This window comes from Micropterus dolomieu, linkage group LG10 (assembly GCF_021292245.1).
Source record: "Micropterus dolomieu isolate WLL.071019.BEF.003 ecotype Adirondacks linkage group LG10, ASM2129224v1, whole genome shotgun sequence".
NCBI lineage: Eukaryota > Metazoa > Chordata > Actinopteri > Centrarchiformes > Centrarchidae > Micropterus > Micropterus dolomieu.
The window spans coordinates 263,694-280,340 of record NC_060159.1 but is presented as its reverse complement, the minus strand read 5'-3'; the positions used below and the strand labels follow the sequence as shown (position 1 = coordinate 280,340).

The 16,647-nt window shown below is 39.1% G+C and overlaps 1 protein-coding gene across 1 annotated transcript in view; it reads left to right on the top strand.

Moving 5' to 3' along the window:
* The first annotated feature begins 5,740 nt into the window (after positions 1 to 5,740).
* Positions 5,741 to 16,647, top strand: part of LOC123978176 (potassium channel subfamily K member 10-like) — a 27,307-nt gene continuing 16,400 nt past the window's right edge. Inside the window, exons 1-3 of the mRNA XM_046061335.1 lie at positions 5,741 to 5,779; positions 5,943 to 6,135; positions 9,788 to 9,930. Of these exons, the coding sequence (XP_045917291.1) occupies positions 5,741 to 5,779; positions 5,943 to 6,135; positions 9,788 to 9,930 (375 nt within the window). The remainder of the gene's footprint in view (positions 5,780 to 5,942; positions 6,136 to 9,787; positions 9,931 to 16,647) is intronic.

Below are 16,647 nucleotides of genomic sequence, written 5' to 3'. Positions count from 1 at the left end.
ACTCCAGATTTAGCTGCAGCCAGCTGACCGTGTGCTTCTCCCTATACCGCAGTTCTGTGTCCATGCATGCAGCACACTGAAAGCACTGTCTGTCGGTGCTTCTACGTGAAAAGAGAAGGAAGACATTGCTGGTAGTATTGTCTTCAGAGTTGTTAAACACCTCAGTGCACTGAAGGAAGCCATCTGACTGTGTGAGGGGCAAGATCGTTGATGTCTGCAGGCAGAGTAGGAGCTCTCCTGTCTGACTGGTCCACCAATAGCAGAGAAGATGACCCCTTGAGACACAGCCCCTCCTCATTTGCATAATGAGGCAGAAATGCATACAAAAATTTAAAAAAGACAGGCAGAAATAAATACCATGGGTGAAAATAAATAAGGTAAATAAATACAAAGGAAGAATAAAACAGACAAAAATATTAAAACACACACATAAATAAATACATGAAAAAAATTAGTAATAAATAAAGTTGAATAAACAAATAAGGTAATTATAACAAAGGTGAATAAGTAAAGGCACTAATTAAAATATAAACATTTATGTCTCCTTGTATAATTTAATTACTACCTACATTTATTTATTTACTTTATTTTTTTGTGTATTTAATTGGATGCTTATTTATTTATTGAGCATTTATTTATTTCTGTATTTATTTCTGGCTGTGTCAGGATCGGTCCTCCATAACGGGGTGGGAGAGTTCCTGTGTCATGGCGAAGACTTGATCTCTGACGCCACGCCACGGACACACCCATTGACGAAAACTCGCAAATAGCACAACTTTTCATCTTCAATGCCTTTAGAAGGCACAGCACAAATTTGAAGTCCGTCGGACTAAATCCCTAGGAGGAGTTCGTTAAAGTACGAAGTGTGTAAATCATCCAAAATTTGACGTAAAATTCAAAATGGCCGACTTCCTGTTGATTTTAGGGCATTGCTCCAAGAGGCTTTTTTGTGCGTCTGGACAAGATACACGTACCACAGAAAATTCGTGCACGTAGGTGAAACGTGCGGCGGGGGCTGCTTCGTTAAAAGTCACTTCCTGTTGCCAGGAGGTGGCGCTATGACTGTGGGTGAATGTCGGCATGTAAATGTGTTCAGGGCGGGACTCACATCCTACATGTACAGTTTGGTCCAGATGTGAGCATGTACACTGAAGTTACGACAACTTCCTGTGTCATGGCGAAGAGTTGATCTTTGACGCCACGCCACGGACACGCCCATTGACGAAAACTCGCAAATAGCACAACTTTTCATCTTCAATGTCTTTAGAAGGCACAGCAGAAATTTGACGTCGATCCGACTAAATCCCTAGGAGGAGTTCGTTAAAGTACGGAGTGTGTAAATCATCCAAAAATGGCAGTAAAATTCAAAATGGCCGACTTCCTGTGGACTTTAGGCTATGGGTTCTTGAGGCTTTTTTGTGCGTCTTGATATGATACATGTCCCCAGAAAATTTCGTACATGTAGGTTGAACGTGAACGAGGGGCTAATCTTTTCCAATTTTCTAGGTGGCGCTAGCGAGTCATTTTGCGACGCCCACGCCCATGTATATATATATATATATATATATAATCTTAGCAAATTCAATAGGGACCTCGCACAGTCGTGCTCGGGCCCTAAAAACACAAAATGGAAAAGTATTATAGTTTCTTATCTCTAAATTTTTCCAAGTCTGCTAATTCATGTCACATTACAACAATCACATCCCCTGAATAAATTCTATCACCTAGATGAAGGAGTGATCCCTGCAGGCAAACAGGCTGGAAATAGACACTAACAAAACACTCGAACTGTTAAGTGCAGTGGAGAGGGACAGGGTGAGAAAGAGAGGCAGGGACAAAACAATGAACTTAGTTAGTGGACTATGAAAGCATTAGGATTGCTGAAATATAGACCCATTTCCCTGGAGGTGAGGCATTGGCCTTCTGAAGCTCTTGGTGTCTCTCTTGGCTTGTTTGGACATTTTGGTCATAGACACAGTGATATTTTGTTCTCTAAGCTGAAATAAATGCTCTTACATAAAATGGTAAATAATAATTCATTTCTTATTTATTCATATCAAGTTATAAAAACAAAACAAACACAAAAACATTGTGGATCAAATTTTTTTTTTGAATCATTGTTTTAGATTGTGACTAGTTTTGGTCAAAATGAACCATTCCACAGTTTAACATAACTGAAACATGCATAAAAATTTTCTTTAAAGAATTACACTTGACATCATAGTTGACATATGAATATGTAAAAACAATTGACTCTGTTGTCCAAAATAGCAATGAAATAAACCCAACGCAGTTCAGGAACAGAGTGCAGATTAAGCAAGAAAAAGTGATACGTATGTATTTTACTGCTATTGTGTGATAAATAATCAATATGCTCCCAAAAAACATGTTTGTACAGTTTGTTGTATCACAGTAAATGGAATGAACTATTAAGAACAAAACATTATGTAACAATTCCATCATTTTGAGTGCCCAGTTGGTGATGGGAGTACAATAGGATGCCTGTCGACACACACACAGCTTCCCTCTCCTTTCGCTCCGTTCCAGATGCTACTTCTATGGCTGTAAAACAAAAACAAAATATTAATATTAATTGAGAATGGATCGTGCTGAGGTGCTTTAAATAGCATTGACGATGTGTCCCAAGAAATTAACTTGGAACATAAATGGCTCTTCACTTCCTCATCTTTGGCTTTAGTGAAATTAAGCCAAGCCTTTGACCATGTTGCACATTCAGCCATATAGCAAACAACTAACTGACCAATGAGAAATGAAGCAAACAAGGGTGTAAGGACAGCCTGATACAAGGAAAATCTACGATGTTTTAGTCCTTCCTCCTCCTCTCTGCTGTTATTTCCTGCCTGCAGGTAATGTTACCTGGTAGAGAGAAGCGGTTGGTTTGTCTCAGCCAGCAGCTGAGTTTACGGAGTTGTGCCACATTTAAAAGATATCAACAGAAAAAGACAGTGTGAGTAACAAAGGAGTTTGCGCAATGACCTTTAAATCTTCCAAGGATTCTGGAAATCACTTAGGTCCGACAGGAACCGAAGCAGTTTTGGTGGAATGCTGTACTGTTTTGTGCCCTTTATTTCTGGTTTAGACCTACATTCTGGATTAATACCCAGCAGGCTCCTGTGGCAAACACAAAAAAATGCATCATGTCATTTTGGCATGGCATTGCAAAACTAAGTATACTATAAAATGGACAAAGAACTTTGTTAAAACATACCTCTGGATAAATTCCAGAGTCAGGGCTGCTCCCTTGGGATACATGATGATCAGAACGTAGAAGAGGCTGAAAACATAGTTGACAGTAACCAGAGAACAGCTGATGTGGTTTACTTTGACTTCATCCACTGATATTTTGTATCTACCTTCATCTGCAAAACATGTAAATAACGACAATACATTTTTCAGTCAATGAAACAAATATACAGCACTTCCAAATATTTAAGAGCAGACATGAATATCCTTACCCATAACTATGATACACGGGGTGCTTGGCAGTTCTGCTAAGGCATCCTGTGAGAGGTGAAGACACACAGACATATCTGAATCACAAAATGTTGTCTTTCTGTGGAATTTCCCTGCAATGCTCAGGACTCTGTATAGGCAGTGGTAACATTGATATCAGTGCATCACTACCTTCCCTACCTACTAAACCAAATACCAATAAAATTATTTTATGCTGAGTTTTTTTATGCTGTGTGCTTACTTCTTCGTTTAGTAGCAAAGTACTCCATCAGGCCCTGGAGGAGTTTTAATGGATCTGTAGTAACTCCTGTGATTCCCTTGCTCAAAAGAAACTCAGTGATGGTCTTGCCCTTCTCCTCAATTTGGTTCAGAAGTTTGGTTTGAACAGAAAATCCCATCAATTTCTCTGTGTGGTCAAGCAGACAGGTGGCTTCAAAGAGGTATTCTTCCATGAGTTTGATTACATTGTCTTCGGTATTCAGAGTGATGCGCTGGGCGCAGTATGTTTCAGCCATTAATCTTTTAATGTCATTCTCAAGTAAAACATTTTCTTTAAAGGCGTCTTGCAGCTTTCTCTTTTGTTCCTCATGGTTGTCATAGTCATTCAGTGACTCAGGTTGCCACTGATGACAGCAGTAACGGTCAGATGGTTTGCATTTCTTCTTTGGTTTCTGTTCACTGGATGTGCTGAAAGCATATTGTTGCCTGATGTTCTTGACTCGATTCTCCATTTGCATAACAAGGGAGGCAAAACCTTGACCCACTACATTTGTTCCACATCTATCCAAGAAAGAATCAGGGTATCTCTCAACCAGCTAGTTGTGCAACTTGTTTCAGCTTGCTTCTGCCTGGTCTGGTGTCCTTAGCCATCAAGTCTTCCATGATGATCCTTACCATGTGTCTTCTATCTTTTGGTAGTGGCCTTCTCTTCTCCTTCAGCGCATTCATCACTGTAACTGGAAACTTCTGCCATGGGATTTGAAACATCTCTGGATGCGTCACAGTTGGCATCTCCATCAGATCCTTGGTAACATTACAAACCTTGGGAGTACAGGACACATCCAGGGTGCTCTCAGACACTAGGGGGGAAAAATTTAAAAAGTGGTGAACTCCAGAAGGTGAACAATACCAAACAAAATGTCACTTGTAAGTAGGGCAGGACGATTAATAAAACTGTATTTTCATTCACAATGAAAACAAGATAATTGTAGCTTTTTTTGTTTTCAATTGAATTATATTTAAAGATCAAGGAAATCCACTGTTAAAAATAGATTTTTTTCAAAGTTCAATAAATTCATGTTTGAGTAATGTTAAATCATCATGTCATTACCAGTATAATCCTGATAATGATTTTTGCCATAATCGAGCAGCCTTACTTGAGAGAGAGAAAAGATTGATTTTCTTTGAAGAAATAAGTAATGTATGCCAAGTTTATCCACCTCCCTCATCCTCAGATACTGCCATATTTATGTGGGGAAAAAAGTCAGTGTGTAGTATTAGCTGCAATATATAGGTTTCTGATTGATCATGGCAATAAAGCTTAAATGAATTAAATTAAATTAAAGATATTAGTGTGCTGTATTGATGATAGATTGAAGTCTGCTGCAGTTAAAAATATGCAGTCTTCTGATCTTCTCCCTTACAGACTCCATGGTGGACTGTGTTTAAGAGCAACCAGCAGTCTGCCACCTCTGCTGTAGTGTCTGAGTTGGATGTAATCAAGAAGTTCATCAAGTCTTTTGCAAATAAAAATACCACCCTCACTCTCTACTTCAAAAACACCATGACCTGGATCAAAACTTGCTTTTCTCTGCACAGAAACACAGTCTTTTGTTGTTTCACCACAATGCATGAAATCAGCCCGAGAATTAACTCTCCAGTATTACAGCTCAAAATGACAAGCATGTCATTTACATAGCATGTGCCTCGTACAGTAATTCTGTCTGTCACTACCGCATTTGATGATGTGACATTGAATGCTTTCAATGCACCCTTAATCTGACTATCATACAACTCCGGGTAAAACCTTGTACAGTCAGACATGACTTTACTTTGGTGGTCCTGCCAGCAACTGATGTCTCTCTGAGAGGGGTTTTGTGTTGTTTCTGAAGTTCTTACTTGCCTAAATACACCTCTTAAAATAGCTGTGCTTGCTTTCAAATCTCATTGTCCATGTGCGAATTAATGGTCCAAACTGTAATGTGAGATCTGCATAATGTAAAAGGTAATGATGTTTGGGTCTAAGCTTTTTAAATGGGAAGAGGAAATGCCTTGTTTCTATGTACTCTTCAATGAGGACCTTCATGTAGGCAGCCTTTGGTAGGGGTAAGGTAAGGGTTATGGAGGAAGTCTCTTCTCAGAGAGTTGCCCCTAAGGAGTTCAAACAGTCAGAACCCTACTGAAAACAAGACAGGTATCATTGCCTACAACACTAATACTTTGTGTGTGTGTGTGTTTTTCTCTCACAGAATAAACACAACCAGATAAGTCAGACTAAAATCCGTGTGGCTTCCACACTCCTCTTCATCCTGGCTGGCTGCATATTGTTCGTCACCATCCCAGCTGTGATCTTCAAACACATTGAGGGCTGGACAGCTCTGGAATCAACATATTTTGTCGTCATCACTCTGACAACAGTTGGAATAGGTGACTATGTAGCAGGTGAGAGGTTGTCATTCATAGTCAAATTTTCATGAATGGAAATGCCTGACCTGTTTTGTTTCGTACATATTATTAATCACTCCTTTCAGCTAAGAACAGGAAAGTGAGGCTACAATTTGCATGAGTTCACTATACACTGTCTCAGACGTGCCTATAGAATAGCTGAGAGAAAGGGGAAAAAGGACAAACTTCAAGTCTCATTTGAAATATTGGGGGACACATTATGTAAATACCAGAGAGCAGTAAAATATGCTAAAACTAAATTTAATCCCATGTAGTAGCCAGTAACAGGCAGAGGCCTGAGGTTCATTTCAATGCTTTAACTCTATTGTTAACCCTAAGCATTGTATCCTTAGTTAATACATCTCTCAGGGTCTGTTCCAGTTGTGCAACCGCGTCTGGATTTAACCACATGGTCCCTGGCACCTATTTCCAGGAAAAACGGCTAAAATAATGAAAGGTCAGAAGCTAAGGAATATAAATCCATTTTACATTAACATATTTATTTTACCATTACAGACTACATGGAGATTAAAAATAAAATTTTCATCCTTGCCTGGGAAAAAAAGCTATATTTTAATGCAATAAACCATCAGAACCATCATAAGGTAGATTATAATGCACCTGAATATCTTCTAATACACCTGGAATACAACTCTAACTGTAAATTTGATGAAAAGAACTGATGTACAACAGTTATTACACAATCTTTCAAAAATATACCAGGCGAATTTCCATGTTTTGGCCATATTTACTGTTTAAATGTTCAGTTTTAATGGGATTTATCTTCAGAACATTATTTCTCTCCATACAACCACATTCCAAATAACAAAGCTTCCAAAACATTGAAATATTGATAAAAACAATCAATATTCCTTTGACCAAATGCACTCCCACGCTTTACAGGCCACAGCTTGAGAACAGAACATCCTACAGGGCTGCAAGTGGGCTCTTTCTCTTCGTATTGAAAAGACGAAATGATATCTTGCATGTCTGCGTAGCTCCTATGGGTTGCCAGCAGAGGCCGATAAAGACCGCCTCCGCCAAAGCAAACTCTTCTCCGCTACTTCAATCTGATGACAGAAACGAAACTTAACGGCTAAGATGGCAGCCCGCCAGACGGTCTCTGTTGAAATTGCCCTTTTAAGAGTTTTCAGTGATCTTCATTTAGCTGTTTAGCTGATTCTGGAAACTCTGCTGTTTTAGTGCTTTTAGATTTGACTGCTGCCTTTGATATGGTTAACCACTCCATTCTTTAATCCTGACTCGAAGAGTGTGTCAGCATTAGATGCACAGCACTCAAATGGTTCAAATCATATCTGGCAGATAGGAGTTTCTGTTTACCTTTGTGAATTTTCTTCATCTGCTGCCCCTCTTTCTTGTGGGGTCCCCCAAGGGTCCATATTGGCCCCCATGCTTTTTCCACTGTACATGCTGCCTTTGGGGTCCATTTTCAAGAAACACAATATCTCCTTTCATTGATTTCCAGATGATATACAAATCTATTTGCCTGTAAAATCCAATGATAAGCCTCAATTCAGTCCTTGCTTAACTGCCTGAGAGATCTTAAAATATGGTTGAATCAGAACATTCTCTGACTTAATGAAAGTAAGACTGAGGTTGTTGTGTTCGGTCGACATGGGGAAGTGCTTGGGTAGATGCTATTGGTACTTTTGGTAGGAAAATATAGTCGTTCATTTACCAAGAATCTAGGTGTGATCTTCGACAGTGCTTTTAAATTTGAAAAACAGATTAGTTCTGTTGTAAAAGTCAGCTGAGGCTGTTGGTTAAAGTCAAGCCCTACCTGCCGTGCAAAGACTTTGAAAAAGTAATCCATGCATTTATAATGTCTCGACTAGACCACTGTAATTCTTTGTATGTTGGAGTGGATCAGCCATCTCTCCATCAGTTACAGTTAATCCAGAATGCAGCAGCTCGAAGGAACTAAAAAGCGTAAGCACATTACTCCAGTCCTCTCTCCACTGGCTTCCTGTCCACTTTAGGATTGTTTTAAGATTTTATTGCTTGTTTTTAAAATTTTAAATGGCTTCGCACCTTCATTATCAGAACCTTTGCATGTACACACTCCCGTCAAAACACTGTGCTCATCCAATCAGATGCACCTCAATGTGCTCAGATCCAAGTTAAAAAATAAGGTGACCGAGCCTTTTCAGTAGCTGCTCTTAATCTTTGGAATACTTTATCTGTTGAAATAAGAATTGCTTGGAATGCTGACACTTTCATATCCTTGCTAAAGACCCACCTCTATTCATTGGCTTTCAAACAGTTTTTGTTGTGTATATTCGTTGTGTATTCTGAACCTATATAAATAAATTTGAACTTACTCCAATGGCCTCCACAGTCACCAGGTCTCAATCTAGATTAGAGCACCTTTGGGATGTGGTGGAACAGGAAATTCGCATCATGGATGTGCAGCTGACAAATCTGCAGCAATTGCGTGATGCTAGCATGTCAATGTGGACCAAATTCTTTTTGAATTGTTTCCAACACCTATGGCATGAAGATTTAAGGCAGTTCTGAAGGCAAAAGGGGGTCCAACCCAGTACTAGCAAGGTGTACCTAATAAAGGGGCCAGTGAGCATATATAACCTGATATAAAATTCTAAATACCATTATAGAGGATTTTAAACGCACTAATGCCAAACAACTGACACAAGTGTGACTGTTGGCTGAGTATGCCTGCCTGAACTAACATAAAGCTTAATTTATTCTGTACAAATGGAAAATGTAGCCTGACTAAGTCACCTGACAAAAAGGTTACAACTCATCCTTAAAGGACCTCCAACATAGATTCAGCACATAGTGTTTTAGATACCTTGCAGTGTCCAAGTTCAAATAACCAACAGTATTTTTAGGGGGTCACCAATTACTATTATTAGGAATCATTCTCCAAGAATCATTAATATTATTAGAAATAATATGGTCATCAAGTGTTCAAACAGTGTTTCCCATACTTATAATGTGTAGGCGGCCCATATTTGGCAACCCATTTTACCATTTTGCAGAGAAACACAGAGAGAAAGTTGTTATCCATAATGTTGAATTTTTACAAGCACGGACCAAGCAAACGACAATGAACAGCAAACACAAGATCTTGTCATTCATTAGCTACAACATTGTTTTCGTTTGATAGGGATTTGTTAACAAGCCTCCACTACATGCAGCGCAGCTACTGCTATAAATGGACTCGCAGGTGGAAAAATCCAGAAGACGAGTTCTGTATCTTTTTGGCGACTTTATAAAACATATTGCTGATGTAGTAAGTCAACTGAGTAGACAAATACAGGCAGACAGCCAGAAAGAGGCGTGGCACTCCACTGTGCATTTAGGTCTAGTTGTGTGAGTGTGGGGAAGAGAGAACTGGAGGGAAAGGAAGCAGATTAAATTAGTGAACAAACACTAAAGGTGGAGAATGAAGTAGAATTAAAATGGTGAAATATGAAATATCAGAGAGAAAGAAATATACCTCATTAACACAAACTTAAACACAATAAACTCTTCTGCAAATATCTCATTGTCTGAATTTCATTCCTTGAAATGTCAGGTGGAGATGCATGTTGGCTGCAGCAAATTAATGTACATTTCTTCATTTGTAGCAACACCTTCACCACATGTCTCGTTTTCTAAACAGGGGGAGACCGGAGGATTGAGTACCGGAAGTGGTACAGACCACTAGTATGGTTCTGGATCCTGGGTGGTCTGGCCTATTTTGCTGCAGTGCTGAACATGATTGGTGACTGGCTGAGGGTGCTGTCTAAAAAGACAAAAGAAGAGGTATGCTCTCACAAGGAATAATTTTAATGCTTATAAAGATGTTGATACTTGCTTATATTCCTGACCAGGGTAGAGCAAGCTTTTTGAGATTAAGACCATATCTCTGCTTAGTATTAACATGTGATCTGATATGTTCTGGATATACTGGCTCTGATTAGAGTCTTACAGTATCTATTTTTTGTAGTACAAAAGTAGCCTACAGATAGATACCTTCAGCTGTCTCTGTCTGACCTCCACCTTACACGTCACCTATGGTCTCTTGATATTATCCCACATCACGTTTAATGACTTCAGATGCACTCTATTTGTTTATTGACAAGTATGTCAGACATGCCTACCTAATTTGCATATTGAGATCAAATCACAATACAGTGTGAATAAAGCTGATGATCTAAGAAATAGATCACTTAAAAAAATCATCAGTTAAGTTTACACTATATTTTCAGTGCTTTTACCTTGCTATCAGAACAGTGTTTTCCTTTGGAACTACATTTTCTCAACTGTAGAACTTCCGCATTCAAACACACAAGCACAGCTCAGTTGCATACTGTATAACGCTGTTGATCAGCTGTTTGGGCCAAAAAGTGCTGTTGCAAAATTGGACTCAAATCAAATTTAACTTTTCTAAAGATTTAAAGGGGCTAAATGTAGTTTACAGTGGCAACTAGCAGTGTAGTTTTTAGATTGCAGGTGTTGCATGCTCAAACTCATGAGCAAGAAAAATCCGACACACAACATGCTGGAAACTCAGGTAAATTTCCACTGCAGCATTACAGTAATATTTTTATCAGCTTGAGGTTAAAGTAATCCATGCTCGTTGCATGGCTTTTCAGTAACTATTTGTTTCTTTCACCAGAGAGGGGAAAAGGAGATCACTTCATAACAGTTAGACCAGTGGTTCTCAATCTTTTTCACGCCAAGGACCCCTTAACTGACAAAAATTTGACCACAAACCCCAATTTGATAAGATTTTGTCCCAGGATCGAGCATCTAATAGGACATTGGGTTTTTAGATAATTTATTACAGAAAAAGATATGAAACTCATGACCAAAATAGTCATAGATTCTCTCATTGTGTTACTAATGGATTGAATAATAGTGAAAATAACTGATTCCCCTTTTTGCTGGGGACCCCCTAGAACCGTCTAGAAGAGTAAGACCACAGTAAGTAACATTACTGTAGTGAATGGGTCCACTGTGGTGTTGTCCTGCACCATTATGTTGCATTATTGTACATTACATGGGTCATGTATGTTACAGCAACAAAAACGGTGAAGTAGCTGTGTACAAGAGTATTGGAAAAACAACAATAATAGTGGCGGATACATGCTAACATAGCTGGCTGCCCCTGCCTTGCATCACTATAGGCTAGTAAAAACAAATCGGCCCACATTTTGTACTGGTACTTTGTATTGGTACACAGGATAGTAATATCGATCGTGTTAGCGGCTCAAGTAATATGGAAAGACATATGACAACAGTTATCTAAGCTAACCTTATCTAACTTGAGCACAAAACCATTTTTTAATTTAGTGATGTGACACATAACAGGTGAAATACATAACAGACACAACAGTATGTAGTGAAAATACACAAAAAAAAAAAACAAACAAAGACAAAACACAACTGGAAAGGATTTGACATGTTGAATATTAAATGTGTTGAATGGTAATTTGTATGTGAGTGTGTATGTTCAGGAGGTAGAAAGTACAATAAATAAATAAATGGGGAGTGGTGTGGGGGAAACTGAATCGGGAAATGGGGAGAGTAAATGCTTTGAATTAAGGCAATAAAAAAGGGGGATGATAGAGAAAAGAAGAAAAGAAAAACAAGAAAAACAATAAATGATGCAGAGCTAAATTAAAACAACCTTAGTTGTCTTCACTCTTTATTAGTGGGAAATCTTTGGCTCTCACTCTTTAGTTATCCTCGCTCTTTATTATTCTTTATTTCAACATTTCTTCGTCATCTATCTTCTCCTGCAGGGTTTGTCCTAGAAACTTCCTTTGAACTTCAAATTGTACATCTTGTTCATGAGATGTGTGCTGGGTTGCTGATATCTGTAATGGTTGATTTTATATTAATATTTTTATGCATTTTAAAATGAATGGGTTTCAATGGGAGCAGAGGCTCAACTTTCTTCCAACCTAATCAACTTTGGGTGCTTCTCAAGTCTCTTATTTGCATCCACGTTTCCCTCACTTGTGTCTTTTCCCGCCCACCGGGGATGCATGGAGAGACGCAAGGAAACCAAGCCAGGAGAGAAGGAACAAGGAAATATGTTTGTAGAGACATGAGACCTCCTTTCCTCCGAAGGGTCACTAAAGCGACGTCCATTTCTGATGACGGCTAGATCAGCTGTCCATCATATCAATCCGACGTTTTTACTCGCAGAGCCACCGACTGCTTTCATCAGATGCTTTGCATTCTTCATTAGATACTTTGGAGCAGTTTAGTGACTTGTCCGACTCCTTAAGTGTTTACTATGTTTTATTCTATTTGGACTAAACACAGGAATGACTAGCCTCACATGTGACTGAATAATAATGACGATAAATTATGTTTCTTGCTGACAAACTCTCCGACTCTCGCTGACATTAATTGTCTCCATTATAAAAGTTGATGGGAGAAATAAAACAAAGAAAACTCTTTCTAATAAATAAATAAAGTTGTGTATGGGGCTTTTGTTGTTCAGACCTACTATGAACAACGATTTTTAACAAGACAGTGAATCATGCAACAACTCAAATATAAGACTTTGCAGCAATACACTTGAGTTTAATGTTATCTGTCCTGTCCAATCAATATACCGGCTACCCAATAAGGGGGCGTGTCGGTCATTAAAAGACTTCCGCGAAGGATGCACTGGTGTATCCTCCCTCATAGCTCCTCAGAGATCACTCCTCGATCCTCACTCCTCGGAGTGCAAATAAGAGCTTTGGGATGACCTGCAAGATGGCGGAGTGGAACAACTTCCGGTTCAAGTGCGGTTCGAGGAGCGAGGAAACGACAAATAAGAGACTTGAGAAGCACCCTCTAAGAGCTTAGTGCTCCGGCATATGTGCAGCTACAGACTCCATTTGAGCTGTAAGTTGCAGAAGAGATGTTGATCTTTCAATGGTGTATTTGGTGTTTGCTAAAGAAATGTTTAGTTTAGGAGCTGTGTCCTAATGTGAAGGGTTTTACAGCTTTTAGCAGACTTTATCATGTGATCACTTAGAGTGGAGAGAGATGCATTTGGCAGACCAGAATTTCTTTGTAAACTGCTGCCAGTCGCATATATTTATCTCCGTAAGCACAAAAAAGGCAACACAATGTAGCCACATGCCTTTTCTCCCTCAAAATGGCAAAATCTTACTCAGTGGAGGTTTATTTTTTTAACTCTGAACCTTAATTGATAGGAAACTCTCAGTCGTCTCTCATTCACTCCCTGTTATAACTGCACCCTGTTCTCACCCTGTAACCAATTCTTTAACTTTGCTATATCTTCCTTCCTCTTTGGAGTGTGAATTTTTATGCTCAGCTACTCAAGCTTTAACTAAAAATACCAAAATGAGAGCAGAAAAGCTTTTTTAATGGCATTTTTGTATCAACAAATGATCAAATTGTTTCATTAACACTGTTGGCTTGATTAGGCGTCAGGCTCTGGATCAGCACCTGTTCCAGTCCTGGCTTCGAATCCTGCAGCACTGATAATTGGTTTTAACTTGAAACACCTAAATTGAAACACCTGAATCAACAAATAATCGAATTGTGGCTTCTTCAGATATATCCATCTATAGCTTACTTGATAAGCTAGTTCCCCAAGCAACTCTTTTCATTCAGACCCAGGTTCGAATCCCACCTCCAGCACCAGTGATAATTGCTTTTAACTTCTAACACCCGTGTGGAGTTCAGTTCCCACCGACTTGCAGTAGTTGTTTTTATGTGTATGTTTTTAGTCTTTCTAAATGTAGTAATTGTATACATAGAATACATTTTTCATAAGATTAGTCACGTGTCTTCATGTTATTTTGCAACACTGGACTAGACGTCACAGAAAATACAGTATAAGCATAATCAAAACAGTGCTGTGCCACGCATTTGTGATCATAGATTGCCCTCTATTGGTGCTTTGAAGCATAACATGTTACAACATGTGACCAAACACAATGAAAGTAAAAGGTTAATAACACACCTTAACCACTATGTCTTAATAATCCAGGGGGTAAGGCATTGTCCTGCATATCCTAAGATTGATGGTTAGAATCACAGTGTGTTAACTTCAATACTGACCTGGGGAAATACTGTTTTCATGAAAACTCACACATGGCAGGCACGTCAACAACCGTCGGCCCTTTTGGATTTAATTGTCACACTTGGTCATTTACACATTCCACACTTTAATGAACTCCTAGAGTCCATGCGATTTCAAATTTTTGCTGTACAGTCTTATCCCATCAATGATTACACATTGTACAAATGGGTTTTGGTCGACCGGGGCAGCCTGTGGCATGGAGTGACATATCAATGATTCGCCACGAAACAGGTTGTTAACAACTTAAGTGTACATGCTAACATCTGTACCAAACTTTATGTGATTGATAATGGTGTTGCCCCCAACAAATCTGCATTCCAAATTTCAGTTATAGTCATAGCGCCACCTACTGGCAACAGGAAGTATGCCCTTAAAAGAAATTTTCTCAATATGTTTCACACATGATGAACTGGGATGTAACGTATTGTTACTGGGTGCTTCCTTTGCACCACAGAGGAAACAGAAAGTGACTTTTAAATATTTTGTGCAGCGTCCAAAGTGCGTGACAATTCAGAGCAACACTATCTGACACGCTTCACGTGCGAGGGCCCATCCAACGCTGATTGCTGCTTAATATTTAACTGAATTAGTCTGCTGCATTTGATTCTTTTACCTGTAGGTAGCGCTAAAGGATTTTAAATTGCTGATGGAGCAGTACTTTGCAGCAGCATTGGTAACTCTCACACACATTTACTTTAGTGAATGCCCATTCTAGTTATTTGTTGTCTGCCGCGCCAGCTTAAATTCCCATGAGCTGGAATGGGCTAGAAACATGAAACTTGGGGGAATAACTGGAAATGGTGTGCATGTGCTTCCATGGTAATATGAGCCCAATTGGCTACATGGTGGTGCTATAAATAAGGCTTAAAAATGAAAAAAAAAAAAGCTTTGAAAGGCCACGCCCCTCATGCTGTAAGTCCAATTGACATGAAATTTCTCACACAGGTGCAGCTCAATGTGCTCTACAAAAAAGCCTCAAGGACCATTAAGGCCCGCCTATAAAATTTCTGACTTTTTGAATTTTTTGAAAAACACATTTTTGACATCTCCTAGACCGTAGCTCCAATTGACACCAAATTTTCAGTGAATCATAATTGGATCAAGCCTATTAAAAGTTATGAAGAAGGTTGATATCTCAATTCCTTTTCAAGATATGGACCAATGAACTTTGTAAGGGGCGTGGCTCTGGACATAAATGACCACCAATCAGCAACCATAGGGCCGATCAAAACACAAAACTCACAGGATATGTTCAGATAGGTGCCCCGTATATACCTGGACAGTTTGATGTACATACGTCCCTAAGGTGCGCTACAAGCACGAGAAAGGTGCTTAGCATTACACAAATTACACTATAAATCACATATTCATTCTCCAATCATCACAAATCTCCCAGGATATGTCCTCGTAAGTAACTAAAACAAGCCCGGAAAGTTTCATTCAAATTGAACATTAGCGGGCGCTATAAATGCAAACAAACTACAGGTTATATAAAGCAAATCGGGCTACAAATGACAAAATGTTCATCCAATCAACACAAAACTTCCGGGACATGTCTACATAATCACCTTACACATACGCTGCAAGTCTTGTTCAAATTGACCACTAGGAGGTGCTATAAATGCATAATAACTGAATGTGGAATTATATAAATGAAGCTATTGATCAGAAAATGCCTGTCCAATTAATCATGTGATACATGATTATTTTATTTACTAAATACTAGCATATTAGTATTGAATAGTACCAGTAACAGTGTTGATGACAATGATAATTGAACATTTATGGCAGCACCAACAATGATAATGTTAATTCTAGATTTAATTAAAGCTGCAAGCAGCGTTGGGCGGGCCCTCGCACTTGTAGCGCGTCCGGGTGTGAGCTGGCCGAGTTGCACATTCTGGAGCTCTGCCGGTGCGGCTGTGAATTTGCTACGCGGTTCCGACGCCGCATGAAGGTGCTATATGTCACTTCCTGTGTCCCCTATGTGGAGCTACATAGCACTTGCCGCTATGAATATAAATCGGTATTGGCGTGTAGATGTCTGCGGGGTGGGAGAGTTATCAAGCACGTAAAGTTTGTTTCAGATGTGAGCATGTACACTGAACAATAATGTACCCAAACAATAAAATAAATTCCTTTTATATTTCCCTGCCTTGTTGTTTATGTGTACATACAGAGGAACAGTGGATACTTTTAATACAGCCCACACCCCTAATACTGTGTAACTATAACAAGTAGAGAACCGAAGAAAAAGATGTTCTTTCTTTACAACTGTCTGCATAGCTTATTCATATTGTGTAATGAATGAAAATAAATAGGCCTACTAGGCTCCTCTCTACTTTGACATTAAAGATTAGCTTGTTTGATCCACCTTCATACACATGTGACATTACTGTACAACTTGAGAAAGGTGAGTT